General features: G+C 32.5%; 1 protein-coding gene across 1 annotated transcript; it reads left to right on the plus strand.

The window, feature by feature from the left end:
- The first annotated feature begins 7,455 nt into the window (after nucleotides 1–7,455).
- LOC139491797 (sulfotransferase 4A1-like) lies at nucleotides 7,456–19,001 on the plus strand. Its single transcript, XM_071279669.1, has 6 exons — nucleotides 7,456–8,030; nucleotides 9,009–9,214; nucleotides 11,111–11,231; nucleotides 11,793–11,887; nucleotides 13,964–14,153; nucleotides 18,678–19,001. Exons 1-6 carry the CDS (start codon nucleotides 7,529–7,531, stop codon nucleotides 18,845–18,847), a joined length of 1,284 nt encoding a protein of 427 aa, XP_071135770.1. The 5' UTR covers nucleotides 7,456–7,528; the 3' UTR covers nucleotides 18,848–19,001.
- The last annotated feature ends 1,818 nt before the right edge of the window (nucleotides 19,002–20,819 follow it).

Raw genomic sequence — 20,819 nt, forward strand, 5'->3', positions numbered from 1 at the left:
TTGATGATTGATAAAACTTGACAACATAGCAAATAGGCAGACACAGAAAGAAAGCCTGAAATCTTTTATCATTGGATTTGTGCTTCCAAAAAAATAAAATACATTTACGGCACACGGTCTGAAAGAGATATTGTACCAATCTCCAAGCTTGCAGATCACGCTAAATTCTACAGTAAACGCTTTGCACAATTTGCAGTTATCATGGAAGGAAAAACTGATACAATGCATCTAACAAACTTGAAATGTATCTGCCATGGGATATCTGCATGCCTACAAGCAAGGTAAATTAGTTCTCTTGATTTTCAACGAAGGTATTCGTGAAGCTCTGAAACGGACCTCATAATAAAAGGGTAAAATGAAGGCATCACCATAGTCATAGCAGGCAAAATATGTATTCTAGATACTTAGAAAAGCTTAACCGGGACACTCAATAATAGCTGTTAACACGAATTAGTTCCACAGACATAAGTTTTCTTAGTAAGAATGATTCAGGATGGCCAAACATCGAGACACAGTCCTGTAATATGCTTGAGTGACAAACAACACTTACCATCTCTCAGCAATAATAGTTCAATTGTGCTACTCGTCGTCGAAAGGATAAAACTGCAACTTATCAGTCCTCCGATAGAGAGTAAGATGTCTCAAATATTTTGAACTGATTCAATTTGAATGTTACATTGAATGTCCCTGCCTTTTTATAGTAGCAAGCATAGCGCTTAAAAAACGTTTCTAGTTACTTTGACTATGGAGAGGCCTTCACCATCACGACTATAAAACATGGCCTGTTTCAGAACTTCCCCAACATATTTGTTGAAAATCCGGAGAAAGACGCGACCTTTCATGTATGCTTGCATATTACCTATTGCAGCTAGTATTCAATTTTTCAAAAGTGTTGTATTAATTATTCCCCCAATGACAACTCATATTTACTAAGAACGTTTACTGTACAATCTACCGATATCAGCAATTTCAAATAATGAAAAATTATCTGTTCCAAACTGTGAGCTGTCACTATTTTCTTCATTTTGGCAAGCCCCATCCATATTCTTGACTTTCTTTCTGTGTCTCCAATTCTGTCTAATTGCTTTGTCATACAGTTTTTACAATCAGTTAGCATGGTATCTGCTCCTGAAATTTTAATCTCCAGCACTGAGTCTTGCTAAAAGAACAACAGTGGTTAGTAGTTCAAGTGACAGTCACATACTCTATTGTCGATCATAATTGTCAATGCTTCATGATGATGGTCAGATACCCCATCACAAAGAAAGAAAAAAAAAACCTGCAATCATTGTTCTTGTTGATTCATCACAATAGTTATCAAAGGTACCAGGATTATAATTTAGTACATCAGACGCGCGTTTCGTCTACATAAGACTCATCAGTGACGCTCATATCAAAATATTAATAAAGCCAAACAAGAACAAAGTTGAAGAGCATTGAGGATCCAAAATTCCAAAAAGTTGTGCCAAATACGGCTAAGGTAATCTATGCCTGGGATAAAAAAAAATCACAATTGTGACTGGTTCTGTTACTGGTATTTCAATCAGTGGCTCATCTTAGACTTTTTTCGTTCCTGAAAAAATATATTTTGATCTCTAGATATGCTTTGACAGGGTTTGCACCTTTTGCCTTGTGATTCTGGAGTGTTTCTCCCATTACATGTCCTTCATCAACATGGAACAATTGTATGCTTTCAAAAAATGACTGATTACCAGCGCAAATGTCCATGGCTGCTCTTTTTGTATTTGCTTTGCATAGCAAAATCATCACGTGTCCTCTCTTGGCGTTACAGAATTCTTTCCAGTCTATTTGCTTATTAGTTTTTTCAGCTCCGGTGATTTCAATACCTACGTATTTTTCATTTTCAACATAGAGTGGTCATAACTTATATTGTATATATACGCATTTTTTTGTGGAAAAAAGTAATTATGCCTTACATTCTAAACTGCAAGAACAAGAATTTACGTATTTCTTTAGATACACTTATTTTGTCGACATATGCATGCCTTATTTGAGAACTTGGTGAATATATTCTTTATGAATAGCAACAGTAAAAAAAAATGATTAGCAATACTAGTTGTAAATGTATAAAAATACTTGGTACAAATTCAAATAACAATTAAGGATAGCGAATAACGATATATAGGAAATTTACGTTTTCAAAATGGCCACCATTGAAGATGGCCACTAATACTTCAATAGTCCTCAGTTGATAGTCTTTATCATTAAAATATACAAAAGTTTAATAATTTTTATTAATTTTTTGGAAACAATTTCAACATAGCCGCCCAGAGCCGCCATTTTTATTTTCTGAATTGGGTCAATAGCTATAAATGTTAGTTATGACCTCAACTAACACTCTGCAAAGTTTGATGCTTTTACTAAAATCTGAACTATTGTTTCACAAATCGCCTGGACTAGTCAAGTCGATTTGTGCAGATTTTTGACAAAATTGCTCTGATTGTGGTAAAAGCATGAAATTTGGCATATAGTAATAATATATATCATGGACAACATTTTAAGCTATCGACCCACTCTGAAAGTCGAAAATGGCGGGAGAGGCGGCCATTTGATCTCTACAAAGTTATAAAAAAAATCATGAAAATGATATTAGAGAAGATATTGATATGAAACCTGGTTAATAGAATAACAGTGCTGATTCCAATTGTCTGGTTGAACAACATTTTTGAAAATACTACCCATATTGAAAGGTGGCCACCTTGAAAAATCTTGACATTTTTACGCCCAAATAGGTAGCCATTATTCGATAAAAAAAAATGCATTATATGTACATTGACAAAAATATACAAATTTAATTGTTTGAGCTATATAAACAGGACAAAAAGCTAGCCTATCTCCCTCCCCCTCTCGAGTTTTTCTTCTGTTTTGTAGCGGGTAAACATAACTTTATATTTTCCGACAATGTACTTGTATTGTTTTTATCCAAAAGTTCACACCCAACACTTGAAACTTGAGTTGTTAAAATCTGAATTATGGTCTTAAATACTTAAAAGTAATGGACATAGTTAAAACGCGGACCACGAAAAGGATATTAAAATGATCTATTACGCTAAAAGCAATATTCATACTACCGCTTGTTTTACATAGAATAACAGGAGTAATTTATTTTGCAAGTACACCTAAACCAAGAAAAGATTTTTATACCTGTCATTTATAAAAGTTGGCTGATTATAGGATAATTTGTTTTGTTGATAAAGGGGAAGGTGGTACATTGTACCTATAAAGTACTTTTAAATGTCAATTGAATTTTTTGAATTTTGTCACGTTGTACTACTAGAAATATTTACATGCATGTAATCAATAGAATTTTTAAATGTTCTGTAACATATGTGTGAATAATTATGATAATTATTAACTTCCTTTGTCTGCAAAATTTGTTTGAAAAGTGCAATGCCTAGTGTTCATATGAAACAACTTTCAAAAACCTTGACTGCAGACATAATGCAGGGCCGTAACTAGCCTCTTTAAATTGTGAGGCAAAATATATCGCCGAGCGGAGCGAGGCAAAAAAAAATTTGGCGAGGGCTCAAGGTCCCCAGAAGCTCTGAGAAAAATAACGCAAAATCGTGCATTCTGAGCGTTTCCCGCACTCTTTCTGACATTGAAACGCAATTAATTTTTTAGCTTTTTTTCAACAATATTCTGGTCTGAAAGCAAAAACATAGATTCATTGTAATTTAAGACTTTGAGGTTTTATGGACAACATTAAAAGACCGATATGTAGGACAAAGCAAAATTCGTAATTCTCAAAATCATTAATACCGGATCCGTCTGTCTGTTTTAGTCTTGTATTGTGCTTAGACTTTGGTGATATTTTTATGACTAGATTGAAATATAGTGACAGTACAGTATTATGCTTTAAATACTAGTACTGCTTAAGTCGACACTAGGGACCATCTTGACCCTGTTTTACGGTATTAATGATTCTTTTATTTTATGAAGACCCTCCAGCAACTTTGACCAATTGATTGATCATTAGTATTTTTTTATGCATTGACTTTGTGTGCGATTAGGTTTCGTGTATATTTACTCCATATTCCTTTGTTTTCTGTAAAAGGGTCTGAACATGACTTAATGCAAGTTTAACCCATCAGTGGAAATGGTCATATGGCAATACATTACTGCTTTTTTTCAAATAATATGATACCGGAAAATTGGTGACCTCACTTTAATTTAAACCATGTCAGATATCTATTTTTATCAACGAAAAGAAACCAGTTGTGAATTCTTTGATATCAAATTCAATTCTCCATGCAGAAACGACATTTTTTTTCTGTGTCTTGTATATTCTTAAAACATTTTCTCGCACAATATCTGGACATCGGTGGGCATGCAACATTGCAAAACCGCACGCTTACAAATGAAAATCAACACTCAGACTATTGTCATAAAGTAGGACAATAAATGAGCAAAAGACAAACCCGGGACACAGAAGTTCAAACAATAGACTGTCAACTATGAAAACTCAAAGTAAAAAAGAAACATGGATCACGAAAAACATGCAGGGGCGACACAGAGAGCGAAGAGAACTTGCTTCTTGTTAAACACTTTCTGTGAAAACAATTTGATATTAAGACAATCTTTTGTTTCATTTTTTTTTTTTTTTTTTTAATTTCTAACATGAGGCATTTGCCTCATTTGCCTCAATGTAGTTACGGCCCTGTAATGAGTTTCATATCTGGAAGTATTGTTATAAGAACATCAACTGCTTAAAGGATCTCAATTGACGCTAAAAATATCTCACAATAAATGAAATGTACATGTTTTGTCAAACCACAATTTGTCTATCATATTCTATCACAATGTCTTCCACATGTACACATAGTAGTACAACTTAATACTGCCTTTACACATTTGCATTTCCTTGGTAACCGTGTTCACTTTGAATAATTAGTTAAATGCTTGCTGCAGGAAGATATTATATAGTTATATGGTACATGCATTACAGATGACAAGGACTGTCATCCGAGGACTTCATATATTGATTGTTTGGAAGCCATCTTGAATGATGTCCGTTTTAAAAACATGAATTTCCAATATATCATTATTCGCTATTTCTATTAATTCACTGTTTGCACTCATACTATTTTCTTAACTTATATCGGATATTCACAAACTGAAAGTGGTCAGATAAGGCATGCACATTTTAACCAAATAAAGATATCAATATCAGAATTACTGTTACTTACACGTTTGCCTAAGTATAACAAAAATTACGTATATATGATATATTGTATGTGATATCTTATCAAGACAACATGCTGAGTTTGTAAAGTCGTAAATAATTTGATAACCCTAAGTAAACAATATTATAAATATATGACACTGTAGCATGCTAGGTTCCGCGGCATGAATACGAGTTGTATAAACCATGGAAGTATTATATTGACAGGGTCAATATAATACTTCCATGTATAAACTGACTTTATTTCCGAAAGACATACAATTCGATTTTACCGAATATCAAACCGTGCATACAAAATAAAAAGTCGAAAAAGGACAAATATGAGATCATGATTACCAAACATATATATATCTTTCGACGTAAACCCGAATATGAGACAGCGTAGAATTTGAATATACATACACAAACACAAACTCATTGCAACATTTTGCTTTTTCATTCCACATCTTCTATTTTTATATGTAGACCTAACGTATAAATTCTTTTACATGCATGTCAATTGAATTTTTCAACTGTTGAACTTGAATTGAACAGGAAATGTATGCATGACCTTACGTAGTTTTAAAACAGATGTTGTCTCCGGTTGTAGTAACTTGTAACTTCATGGTTTTTTTTTTTTGGTTTTTTTTTTATCATATTCTGTTAAAATAATATTGCATGTGATTAATGACCGTTTTTGTGTTGGTTTTTTTTTGTGTTTAAAAATGATTTGACCATTTGACATCTGATGATCTCAAGTACAATTATTAGTTATTTGATTTTTTGGCAGACAAAAATAAAAAATAAAAAACATAGATTGTAAAAGATCGAAAAAAATTCGGCATCATATAACTTTTTTTTTTTATATCAGAGAATAAAAGAAATATTTCAAAGAAGTCGGGTTTTTGTTTGGCTAGAGACTGTTTTCATTTACACAAAACCTACTCGATACTACATGTAGCAAAGCAATAAGAATTGAACTGCCTACAGAAAAAAAGGGGGGGGGTGTTGAGATATAAAAAAAAATGTTAACCCTGCCGCATTTTTTAGCATGACCCATCTCAGGAACCTCTGGCCTTTGTTACTCTTGTATGATTTTTAATTTTAGTTTCTTGTGTAAATTTCGGAGTTATAAAGTATGACGTCCATTATCACTGAACTAGTATAAAAATTGAGAATGGAAATGGGGAAATTTTGTGTCAACAACCTGACTAAATAAAAAACAACAGCAGAGGGTCACCAACAGGTCTTCAATGTAGCGAGAATATATACATTTTGTTTAGGGGCCAGATGAAGCACGCCTCCGGGTGCGGGAGTTTCTCACTGCATTGAAGACCCATTGGTGGCATTCAACTGTTGTCTGCTTCGGGTTGTTGTCTCTTTGACACATTCCCCATTCCCGTTCTCAATTCTATTTAACTCTAAACTTGAAAAGGTTTATTTGTTATAGACTTTAATAGACTATATCTTTTTTTGTTTAATTTACTACAAAAGTGGAACAATGTATTTCTCATTTTTCATCGACAAAATCAAGGAATAAACAACCACATGGTGTTATATATAATTCTAACATGACGTCCTTCAAACGCTTTGAGTACACACCCGTGGTAAAATATGAATATATTGCCAGTGCTGTTCCGATTGTACTCCCACGTCATACGCTTTTTTATGAATGAGATACCCGACGTCATAAAACAATGACGTTAGAATGTAAGCATTTTACGGGAAAATACACGCTTGTGAATCCGAAAATCATCACAAGGAAACATACACAAATGATGCTAAAATGTGGCAAAAGCCCTTTATTGTACATCATATAAGACATATAAATAAATTATCATTCAAATTCATCCAAAACTGTCTAAATACATTATTTTAAATAGTTTAAGCATGTCACTAATGCAGTTTGCTCCGTTCTTTTACGCTAGTTTATTAGTGCGTTTATTTATGGGAACGGCAAATATTTGCCTACACCTAGAGCGCTTCGATCCAAAAGAATTGCCGTATGTGTCCTATCAGAATCGAAATAATTCATGGGGGCTTGAATATATCTAGATTTTACCACGGGTTGTCCCTTTATGCCGATATTTTACCCCTCGCTATCGCTCAGGGGTAAAATATTTGTCATAAAGGGCCAACCCGTGGTAAAATCACGATATATTCAAGCCCCCATGAATTATTTCTTAAATATACATTATGTATCTTACCAGATGGTACTCCCTTAGCGGCGGTAAATACATTTAAAACCGTTCATAAACCAACAAACTAATTTACGTTTCTTTCCCTAGTACAGATTTACCCTTGTGACATGCTTTTTAGCCGGGAATGTTTCTTACGTAAAACATGTTTAAAATTACGTTGAAGAACTTATTAACTGTTGCCAAATCACAGGCCCCTCTTCATTTATCTAGCATTAGACTTATAAATTCTTGCCGTAGCTCTATTCATCTGAGATCTAATATACTTTGTGTGAATCTGTGTGCAAGGTCAAATGGACATAAACAGAATGTAAAATGTTATCTCATTCCGTTCCAGCCTTCAAGGTGCTTGAATAAAAAAGCTGGTCAAAACAAGCTTGACCAGGGTTCAAAGAAATATCTGTGGTATCTAGTTATAAGCACATTTGTTGTTGGAGCATGTATGCTGTCCACCGTTGGATATTCAAAGGTGAAGAGAAGACTTAAAGGAATAGAAAATGTTACAGATGAAAATACTAGGAAAATGAAACATTTTTTCCGATACAAAGGAGTTGTTCTGCCACAGTTTACTGAAAATATTGTACATAAATTTGAAAGTTTTGAAGTCCGACCTGATGATGTATGGGTTGTCTCATTTCCAAGATCAGGTACTATTAAAATTATTCAGTGTGGCTTTCTTTTGACTTTAACCCAGTCTTTTCATGACCCTCTGCAGAATAACTGTTTTAACTGAACTGGTCAATTTTGTCTGCAAAACAAAATCTTCATGACTCAATCATTCTTGAAACACAAGAAAACATCATTACATTCTAGCTGCAAAACTGTAGCTCTTCGGTCCTTATGGTTTGCAAAAAGTAAAAAAAATCTCCAAGGATCTAAGAGCTATTGTTCTGCATCTAACATTTTATATTTGAATTTCAACATGTTCGTTGAAACATACATTTGCTTTGTTAGTTTTACTATTCAATGCTTTTAGAATTATATACATGTATATTTGTATGCATGCACATTATAATGATTATGTGTTTAAACAAAATATACATGTAAGTTAAATAACTACAAATCATACCTGCCAACTTTTCAAAATGACCATGGGGGTTTTGCGTGCAAGATGGCTGTCATAGTCTTAACAATCCTTCAAGGGGGCCTGCAAATACATTTTAATGTTGTTTTTTGGCTTCTTCATACTTTTATAAGCCTAAAGTCATTGTAAAATTAATTGTTTTGTTTAAATGGTGGACAAAATTGCTCTTTCAAAATTTCAATTTGGGAGCCTCCATGGGAGAAATCCCCCGCAAATAGTGACAGTTGGCAGGTATGACAAATGTATAAATTCCATATTGACAAAATGACAAATGTGTCTAGAAAATTTCTGTGGAAGTGTTCAATTTTTGAAATTTGAGTTAAAAGAAATGAGAAGTTGAAAAGCAATGAGCATGATACATTGTAAGTACCGAAATGTAAATATGTAGTACACCATGTTAAACATGATCATGATGATGTACACACAAAGCGATTTCAGTCAACTATTATGATCTTGATTATCATGATTATTGTATTCATCCTTTAAATTTAAAATTTTACAAACTGAAGTGACCATTACATAATATTTTTCTTTCTCTAAGGAACGACATGGACACAAGAAATAGTATATTTGATAAATTCAAACATGGATATAGAAAAAGCCAAAACGGTTTCTATTGATGACAGATTTCCATATTTGGAATACCTCACACCAGGACTTGATGCTATATCTAGTTTACCATCACCAAGATTGATCAAGACACATTTACCATTGAAATTGTTACCTAAAGATATCAAAAAAGCTAAGGTAAATAAATGTACTTTAAAACCTGTCTCTAAACGTGCTAATGGATGTACAGTAGTTGTCGTTTGTTTATGTTATATATACGTGTTTCTCGTTTCTCGTTTTGTTTATATAGATTAGACCGTTGGTTTTCCCGTTTGAATGGTTTTACACTAGTAATTTTGGGGCCCTTTATAGCTTGTTGTTCGGTGTGAGCCAAGGCTCCGTGTTGAAGGCCGTACTTTAACCTATAATGGTTTAATTTTTAAATTGTTATTTGGATGGAGAGTTGTCTCATTGGCACTCACACCACATCTTCCTATATCTACTAACTAATGGATCTTTTTAAAGACTTCATGATTTTTATATGATTTGCATATAAGGTAATAAGTTGATATGATTGGTCGAGAGGACTTCTGGTAGTTGATCTTGACGATGTTTATTTCTCAATAGACAAGCTTGACCAAACTCCTTTTCGTTACCAATGTAAACAAGATGGCGGTGACAATAACACAGATGTTTACAACATTTATTTTCACCATGTTCACTGCACGTTTATCGTTAAATAAAAAACAACAACATGTGTATGATTACATGGATTACAGGAGTTTTTATAGTTTATTTTATATCAAAAAGCAAATTTCATGGAGTACATATTTTTGCCTTAACCAACAAACAAATCCATGCGCCAGGCCTATTAAATGACACAAGTATACAATTTACATATGATAGACATGATAGAGGCTATGAGTGAGGACAAATATATTCCTTATTTCCAATTTTAAAGAATTATAAGGATTAAACACATGGTCATGAATGGTCAATATGTCAAAATAGTAATAATACAATATTTAATATATATATATGGAAACCTTACCAAATAAACTAATGAAAACAAGAAACATGAAACCATATGTCATATTGTATGATGGCTGTTTTTTTAGGAGGTTTAATATGTGGTATTATTGACTTATGGAAAACTGATATTCAATTCATTGAGGCATTTAAAAGACGAAGTAAATCAGTTTAAAAAAAAATCAACTAACCATTAATTCTAAACTTAAAGACTTAGGGGAGTTACCTGGTATGAATATCTGCATCTAACTAACAAAGATGAACTATTACATTTAAGAGGACATACAAATTTATCTTACCTCCTATACATTTCTAGGAATGTGATTAGTAAAAAGCGACCTCGTGGATACCGTGTATATTTTATATTAGGTTAGTAGGGAGGCGGGGCTTATTTCATACACAGTTAGTAGTGGAGTTACGTTCCTTTATATTCCATATAAGGTAGTAGGGAGGCGGGGCTTATTTCATACACGGTTAGTAGTGGTGTTACGTCCCTTTAGATAAACAAAACAGTACTGAGAACAAATCTTAAAGGTTTCAACAGATGAAGAAATTGATGATTAAGATTGAAATAAATTCATAAAACACATTTAAATCTAACAAGTTGTCATTGTTGACATCTGTTTTTGTAGGATCAATGGAGTAATTTCTTAATCGTGTTAATGCTAACTGTATTGAAGACTTGCTCATTTTGATAGATCAGTGGTTTAAATTTTACACGTTAAGATAGTCGGTAAGATAAATTCGTTACATAGTGGGCTAGTGACGTAATACGGTATATATGGGGTCACTAGCACACTATGTAACTAATAGTATCTATAGTCAACACAGTTATTGTCTTATCCTTTATTATCGGTGAAAACAATGTTTTTGATTACAATCATTTATCAAAATCAATTGTGTATCAAATGTTTTACCACAACTGTACACTTTAAATTATATGACATTTACCAAGGTGAAAATGCTGTTTTATTAAGAATTCAATTCATATGAGATAATACCAATATGGAATAAATATGAATATGTATATCATGTATAAATGCAATGAATGTTTATAATTTGTAGGTGATATACGTAGCCAGAAATCCAAAAGATACAGCAGTATCATACTACCACTTCTGTAAGCTACTGAAGACATTCACAGGAGAATTTGATTTCTTCCTCAAGTTATTTGTCAATCATAAAGGTATGATCTATAATCAGTGATTTCCCTAGTTATAAGGGGAATGGGCCCAGGGCCCATGCAATTCGGAATTAAAGTTTGTGAAATGTTGAATTTTGGGAAAATACTAGTTCATTTATACAGATGACATACATGACATACAACACCATCTATAATATCATGAATATATATACATCATTACAAAAAAAAAAAAAATTCTGTGCAAGCTTTTATTTATTGTATTTGCTGTCATTGCAAAAACAGTAAACAAAATATTCTTCGAACACTTTTGACAAGCACTTGTAAATTGATTGTAAAGTTTCTTCATAGTAAATGAAAAAAGTACTACCATGACTACACAATATACCATGTATACCATTATAAACAAGTGTAGTGTCTTGGCTTTAGGTATACACAACATTGTATCATCATATCCATCTTCATTACTTGAACAAAGATCAGTATGAATAAGTTGTTCAATAATATTTTGATTTTAATAAAATGTTTTAAATTGAATCATACTTACACAGTTTCCTAAGGGACATAACTCTTGCATATTTTGAACTATGCTTTTCTTCATTGCAGTGGGATATGCTCCATGGTGGCAGCATGTGCTAGATTTTTGGAATATCAAAGATGATCCAAATGTTTTGTTTATAACCTATGAAGACATGTGTGAGGTAAGGTGAAAGTTGGTGCAAATGTTTTGTTTATGATCCAGAGATTACTTTTCATGATTTTTATTTCCTATAAACATGATAAAAGCCTGGTCGTCAGAATTTTTACAGACACAATATGATTTCTTGTATTCTCAGCACACGAATGATTTTATTTTATAATAGTTATCATGTGAGAAGTAGAAATGCATTTATGAAGATACAGAGCTTCTGTACAAGACTCATTCCTATGTGCATCATTACCAGCAATCACCACTTAATTGTGGTGCTCCTTAACCATTGCATTTTAAGCACTACCATTGGATTGAGAGCAGCAAATTTTGAGTTCTTACGAAAAAAAGTTTGGACAGTATTTATAATTTTTCTTAATCAGTAAATTTTTTATACTATTTTACACATATCCCTAGTACTGCAGAACGTCGATATAGTGACGACCTGTTTAACTTTACTCTACTGGCGGTCGTCGATATATTGATAACTTCCCGTAGTCTCATTCATTGCCGGTGGTCGCTATATTGACTTTCTATACAAAGTAAAGGTTTCAAGTTCTAGCCAATCAAATCATGCAGCTATTCTTATTTTTAGTCAATATTACGTCAGAAGAAGGATTTCCCCGTAGAAAGATGTTTTCATTGGTTGCTTCCAGCATTCCATTCTAAAATTATTTTGATGACAAAATTGACCAAGTAGTTTGTTTACATTTGAGTTTGAAACAATGGAAGTCGTTAAAGAAGTAGCGGACAGAATAGTCCGAGATAACTCTGACGTCCGACGGCTGTTTTGCCAGACAAGCCATCGGACGTCAGAGTAATCTAGGACTACGGACAGAGATGCGTTTTATAGCAAGTAGACCCTAAAAATGGTGATTGTGTTGAAGAAATAATTCTAAATGATGATTGTAATAAAGGATTTTTATGTTTTGATGAGGATGATCTAGAAAATGATGAAAAAATAGCGACGTTTAACATGTGGAAACCTGGATATACGTCGTCTCGCTTTTGAAGCTGTAAAGAAGTTAAAACTCTGCCGTTGGACAAAATCCAGTGATGATTGATTTCTTTAGTTTGATTATTGATTAAAATTTCATAAATAAATTAGATGAAGAAACAAACGGATACACTATAAACTTTTTTTTCGTCGGAAAGGACAATTACATTGAAACCACACTTGTGGTTCATATTCAAATTACCAGGGTTGACACGAAGTCATGTTTCACGAAATAATGAAAATATAATATTGAAACAGCTATTTGACTTTTAATTGCTAATTAAGATTAAAGATAAACAAATATGTTTAATTATCAAATAAATAAAAACATAATTTTTCTACTTTTATTTGATTAATCTAAATAATTTCATAATCCACTGTCACTTATTTTACACTATGAAATTCTGCATTCAATTCTGAAAAACAAATACGTTCAATGTTATTTTCTAAAATGTTAAGAAATTAAAAAAATTAACAAAACAATAACATGGTGTAAAACTGATAAATTTCTGGAAAACAACTCAGCGCAGTGAGATGCAGAGGCTAATTAGCATCATGGCACTGGAGTGAACTGATAAACTATTTATAGCTAACAGTAATAGGGTTAATTGTTGTGCTCTTTCAACATTTCAATTTTAGCACCACCCTTGAATTTCAAGCAGAACACAAGCAAATAGAGAATGTATGTTGTGCATCAATATGAAATGTCTGTTTGGTTTTTATGCTCCATTTATGGGCATTATGTTTTCTGGTCTGTGCATCTGTCCCACTTCAGATTAAAGTTTTTGGTCGAGGTTGTTTTTGATGGAGTTCAGTTGAAGTCCAATCAACTTGTAAACTTAGTACAAATGATCCTTATGATATGATCTTTCTAATTTTAATGTCAAATGAGAGATTCCCCCCCCCCCCCCCATTTTCACAGTCCACTGAACATAAAAAATGATAGTGCGGATGCAGCATCCGTGTACTGGGGACACATTCTTGTTTCATTATCAGATATAGAAGGCATTGTTTACAAGATGATAATTTGACAAATAAACATAGAAAAATTAAGAGTCCACTTTATAATTTACATTTGTTTTATATTTTTAGGATATGGAAGGCAACATTAGAAAGATTGCTGATTTTTTGGGCAAGACCCTCTCAGACAAAGATGTCAAGTATATAGAACATCATTGTAGCTTTGATAACATGAAGAATAATGCACAAGTCAACTATGAATGGATGAGACATCTAGGTGTATGGGATAACAAGGATAAGGATAATTCACATATCAGAAAAGGTAAGGAATATTTGTTATTTTTTCTAAATACTAAGGATTTTCTTGTGCCAGGCATAGATTACCTTAGCCATATTTGACACAACAATTTGGAATTTTGGGTTCTCAATGCTTTTCAACTTTGTTCAGGTTTTGGTTTACCAACTATTTTGATCTGAGCATCACTGATGAGTTTTTTGTAGATGAAGCGCAAGTCTGGCAATTCAAATTTACCTTTGATAACTATTTACTCTAGGTTATGATACATTTCCTTGCTTACATTGCAATTATTGGGTTATTTTGGTTGTAGTTTAATTTTGGTTTATTTGGTGCCTCCAATGAAAGTGCCAAATTTAAACACACGAAAATAAAGCAAACACTAAAAATTAAAACGCCAAAATCGCGTACATGTATGACAATGTTGTAATGTAAGCTGTTGGGGAAAATATTTTTTATGTTATTCAACCTTCCATATATTTCCTACAATTTTATACATAGCCATATCTGCAAATAAATATCGGGTATAATTTGACAACAACACTATATAATTTTTATACGTCCGTCAAAATTTTGACGGGACGTATTATGGTATACACATGACTGGTGTCTGTCCGTCCGTCTGTCTGTCTGTCCGTCTGTCTGTCCATCTGTCTGTCTGTCTGTCTGTCCGGCCTAAACATGTCGCACCGTAACTTGAAGACGACTTATCCAAATTTCATGAAACTTAATATAGTTGTTTCTTATGATGGTCAAATGATCTGTATACTTTTTGGTGAAAATTAGATTTAAACTTTTTGATTTACGGCAAAAATTTAATAATTGGGGTTCTTTGATATGCCGAATCTAACTGTGTATGTAGATTCTTAATTTTTGGTCCTGTTTTCAAGTTAGTCTACATTAAGGTCCAAAGGGTCCAAAATTAAACTTAGTTTGATTTTGACAGAAATTGAATCGGTTGGGTTCTTTGATATGCTGAATCTAAAAATGTACTTAGATTTTTTATTTTTGGCCCAGTTTTCAAGTTGGTCCAAATTGGGGTCCAAAATCAAACTTTGTTTGATTTCATCAAAAATTGGATAAATGGGGTTTTTTGATAGGCCAAATCTAACTGTGTATGAAGAATCTTAATTTTTGGTCCTGTTTTCAAATTGGTCTACATTAAAGTCCAAAGGGTCCAAAATTAAACTTAGTTTGATTTTAACAAAAATTGAATTCTTGGAGTTCTTTGAAATGCTGAATCCAAATATGTACTTAGATTTTTGATTATGAGCCCAGTTTTCAAGTTGGTCCAAGTCAGGATTCAAAATTATTATATTAAGTATTGTGCAATAGCAAGAAATTTTCAATTGCACAGTATTCAGCAATAGCAAGAAATCTTCAATTGTACAGTATTGTGCAATAGCAAGAAATTTTCAGTTGCGCAGTATTGTTCAATATAAGAAATCTTCAATTAACAGTATTGCACAATAGCAAGAAATATCTAATTGCAAAATATTGTGCAATAGCAAGAAATCTATTAGAGTTATCTTTCTTTGTCCAGAATATATTTTTGTGCAATAGCAAGATATTTTCAATATTTTTTGAAAATTTGAGTTATCTTTCTTTGCCCAGTATAGGAGTTGAATCAACTTGAATCATTGTTTTATACAATATACAATGTATTTTCACTTTTACTACCAACTGATAAATTAAAACAATCTTTACCATTCAGTGATAACAAGCACTGTTTTTTACATTTTAATATTTTATGATGTAATTAAATGAGCAGTTATTGTTGCAAACTCCATTAGAAATTTGAATTGAGATCAGTTTTGGAATAAGGGAAAAGGGGATGTGAAAACAAAATTGGTGGGGGGGGGGGGGGGGGGGTCAACTTTTCTCATTTCAGATTTTATAAATAAAAAGAAAATTTCTTCAATTTTTTTTTGAGAGGATTAATATTCAACAGCATAGTGAATTGCTCAAAGGCAAACATGTTTTTTTAAGTTCATTAGACCACATTCATTCTGTGTCAGAAACCTATGCTGTGTCAACTATTTAATTACAATCCAAATTCTAAGCTGAAAGCTGAATCCAGCTTGAATGTTGTGTCCATACTTTCCCCAATCATTCAGGGTTCAACCTCTGCGGTCGTATGAAGCTGCGCATCTGGTTTCACATGTCACACTGTATCTCAAAAACGATTCTTGATTATGGCTTAAAACTTTAAACACTTCTTAGTTATATTCATCTTAATATCTGTATACTTTTTGGTGATGATTCAAATTTTTTGGAGTTAATGAGTATTTTGTAAAAAAGGCGGAGTTTTTTTTTACATGTCACACCATATCTCAAAATTGATTTATGATTGTTGCTACAAACTCTACACATGTATTTGTTATATTAATCTTTTTGAGTGATTGAGTATTTTGTAAAAAAGGGGGAGTTTTTTTTTTACATGTTGTGCCGTATCTCTATTACAATTTATGATTATTGCTTACAACTTTACATACTTTGTTATATTGATCTAAAGATCTGTATATTTTTTGGTGATGATTCAAAATTTTATTTTTGAGTTATTGAGTATTTTGTTTAACAGGGGAGTTATTTTTTGCATGTCGCGCCGTATCTCAAAATAATTTATGATTATTGCTTAAAACTTTACACACCTCTTTGTTATATTAATCTAAAGATCTGTATATTTTTTGGTTTTGATTCAAAATTTTATTTAAGTGATATTTAGTTTTTTGTAAAAAAAAAACCCAGGGTGGGGGGTTTCCTGCCGTGTCTCAAAAACTATATATGGTTATTGCTTAAAACTTTCTCAGAAACTATTGATGATTATTGCATATAACTTCCACATAAGACGTCAAACTATTTATGATTATTGCATATAACTTCCACATAAGATGTCGGGCGTATCATGCGCTCATGGCGCAGCTGTTTATTTACTTATTTGTCAATTTTCTGAAATTATTAAGAAAACTCAACATGAACTTTTATTCACACATGTCATAAATATGCCAGGCTATTGCTGATTAGACGCCCTTATTGTCAATTAGAATACCAAACCTTCTTGTAATCCTTTATATTTAATTAATTAAAATGTCCAAGGCATAAGGATTAAAATTTAAATCTTTGATCGTCAGTAGATTATTGAAATTAATTTCATATGATATTTGTTAAAAATAAAAATAAAAGTGATTTGAATGTTTAAGATCTTATTTCAAATTTTTTTTTACAGCTTTGAACCACAATATAGGGAATTATTTGCTATTGCATCCATATTCGATTCCTTTATCAAGTTAACTTTGTCGTGTTTCTAGTTTCAGAAATGCAATGATATTTTTTCCCTATAAACTGCTGAATAAATGCAAACATGAATGAGCTTACTCACTACTGTTGTTCCAAAATTAATCATATCAATTGGACGAAGCACCAAAATTACACACACCAAAATAAAACACATGCCTTTTGACAGAAAAATGCCAAATTATTCCGACGCCAAAATTTTGCAATTTACAGTAATAGGTGCATATCTTATTGTCAACCAGTCTGAATGTGAAATAGTTCTTATTGCACCACAGGTAAAATATCACGTTGTGATTGGTTTAACGCCTTCACATGGTGACCCCCTATTAGACCGTAGGGGTTAGTAAATTTCATAGGGGTTCATGAAGCGTTAATCATGTTAAGGGTTACATCATCTATTAATGTTGTTCTGTTTCATCATTTTTTTTTCAACAAAAAGCAGCACAAAAGTCCAGCGTGTGATAAAAATTGTTATATGGTTAACTACTAACCCCCTACAGATTTTACTTACCCTCTATGGATCCCTAGGGGGTCAGTAGTGAACCATATCGTCGCTGTTATGCAGAAACCACGTATCTAAGGTTTTGATAATTTTTCACCAGGCATTAAAAACTGAAATCTTTTAATCGATTATTTAGAATTAAATATGTATGTTCAACTGTATGCCAAAATATCTTATCTTCTAACCAATCAATTACCAAGACGAGCAAATATTTCTGAACCTATATTGTTTTGTCAAAGCTTTTCATTATTTTAAAGCTATATTAGCTTTGAAAACCTGAAATTGATAAAACTGTACCTGTTATAATATAATCTGCCGTGCCATGTGTTTTCTTTTGAGATACGATATTTTCGCACCAAAAAATGTCTCACCAATCCGACTACACTTTTTCGTCTCGTGTCAGAATTCGAGTTAATGATTGGTTAGAAGATCAGATATTTTCGCATACAGTGGATCATACCTATCTAATCTTAAATAATCGATAAAAAGATTTCCGCAAAAAATTGAGATACGAGGTTTTTGCATAACAGCGACGATATAATTTATAATATATAATCAGTGAGTTTCATGTAGTGACATCATTATTTTTACTGAACCAGATGTACTTTTATACAATAAAAAATAAAAGTAGGTATTGAAACTTCAAGAATACAAGAAGATGATCATGATGATGTGGTAAACATTGCTTATTACTAAGGTACGTGGTTGAATCTTTTTGATACTTGAAATATCTAAATTATTTTTTTTCATTTCAGGAAAGATTGGTGAATGGAGGCTTTACTTTAATAAAGAAACAAACTATCAGATCAACAGAATGGTGGCTCATAAACTGAATGCTAGTGGACTCACCTTCAAATATGACAAAGATGGAGCAGAATCGACTGATCAGGGAGATGAGAAACAAACTGCTAAAGATTCAACTTGACATCAGGGTCAGCATAGATAAATTGTTGTCAATCATTTAGACATTCTGGTCCCGCCGAGAAGTGTTGAACATGTGTTTGGTGAAGTGGAGTTAAGAAAAGTCAGACGAAAGGGCCATTTCCAGCAACTTTTATAGAATAAATTATTTGTTTTAATTTTTTTGTGTATTTTTTTGTGTATTTGCCATAATAAGTATAGCTTTATCTGAATTTTTCTATTGCTAAATAGCTGAAATTTAGGTACTGGATGCAATTTGGGTGTACCATTAATAAGTCCATTATATGTTACCACCTATTCTATGTTTTTGTCACCATGAATCATACAAAAGTAATTTACTTTGTGGTATGAAAACATTTATTCAACATTCGTAATCACGATCTAAATGATTCAAAGTCTTGAAAAGGAGGAGTAAAATGTTATGGGGCAATCAATACTATGGCAAATCATACATAAGTCACTTTGTTTGTTTGAACATTTTGAATGGATTTACATTTGTCATTTCGGGCATTTTATAGCTGACAATGCAGTATGAGTTTTGGTCATTACAGTGACCTATTTATTATTGCAAACTTAAATGTCATTTAGTCTCCGGTGGAGAGTTGTCATCAGTAATCATACTACATATTTTAATTTTTTATAAAAAAAAGACAAAAAGACATATAATACCATTACCAAAAGAGAAAACATAAACAATACTGTGGATTCATTTATTTTCGTGGGTATTAATTTTCATGGATTTCAGAAAACTTGCCTATTCGTGGATATGTGATTTCGTGGTGTGACAAATTCTGCAAGCAACCTGATAGAAACTGTGTAATTCGTTTAATTTTTAAATTCGTGGTTCATCTGTAGCCACGATAACCACAGACATTGGTATCGAACAAATACTAATGAATCCACAGTAGTCCACAAAACAATGGACTAAAAACTGAAAATTGAGCAAGGCAACCGATTATTCCTTGTTATTTGGGATCTGAAATTAAAATGGTGGAAAGAAATATACAGACCATTCTTGCATTAATTTGACTGTTTTCATAACCTGATACAGGTATTAGGATATTGAGAAATAAGGCATATTTCAAAAACTATAGCTAGGAAGTCCATATTAACATGATCATGATTACGACATATACCCCAAGCTCGTTTTACAGCAAAGAAACTTTGCACTGGTTTGGAAATTCATATGACCATATCCAACAAGTATGAGGTTGCAGTCTGTTCACGTTTTTTGGTACTCAGATTTGGAAATCAGCCAATCAAAGTACATTTGTACTGGATGTAGGTGTTTAGAGCAAGCAATTTGAGTAAAGTTTTTTTGGCCAAAATGCCTAGTTTCATTGGTACTTCGTTAAGTTGTTCAAAAAAATATCTTTTAAAAATAGACCCCTATGCATTCTTCTAAAGCCAGATTGGATTTTTCTTCAGAACCAATATGCAATAAGTATGTATTAAGTAAATAAACACTGCAGATAAGGTAAAAAAAAGGAATGAAAATGATTAAATAAAAAATCATCATGTAAGGACACTTACCCCTATAAGTAGTCTGACAAGTTGTGTTGTATCGGCAAGTAGATCTAAAACAAAATAGAGGGGGCGAAAGATACCACAGTGATATTCAAACTCATAGATAGAAAATAACTGACAAGCAATGGCTAAAAAAAACAACAGAAACAGAAGTCCGGGTCCAATGTCAGAATAGGTAACAAAAGGAACTATATGAGAAGATAATAACCCGTATCATGCCAACAACTAGTTTTATAATGAATGTGTTTTTTCCAATGCAAATACCCAATGACTGAATGAATATTAAGAATAAAAAAAAATTCCGGAGTTGGGTAAAAATGCTTTTCATTAACGCCAAGACGTGTACTCATACGAATGGGTTTACTTCTAGATTCGTAGGCATAACCCGTTCAATTCGTCAAGGATGCCCAATAGCCCCGATGTTATATATCCTGCAAGCAGAACCACTT

This window comes from Mytilus edulis, chromosome 10, assembly GCF_963676685.1.
Source record: "Mytilus edulis chromosome 10, xbMytEdul2.2, whole genome shotgun sequence".
NCBI lineage: Eukaryota > Metazoa > Mollusca > Bivalvia > Mytilida > Mytilidae > Mytilus > Mytilus edulis.

Coding starts and splice junctions, on each gene's coding strand:
- LOC139491797 (XM_071279669.1), top strand. CDS start 7,529: ATGTTTAAAATTACGTTGAAGAACTTATTAACTGTTGCCAAATCACAG. Junction 9,215..11,110: donor AAGATATCAAAAAAGCTAAG/GTAAATAAATGT, acceptor TATAATTTGTAG/GTGATATACGTAGCCAGAAA. Junction 14,154..18,677: donor TAATTCACATATCAGAAAAG/GTAAGGAATATT, acceptor TTTTCATTTCAG/GAAAGATTGGTGAATGGAGG.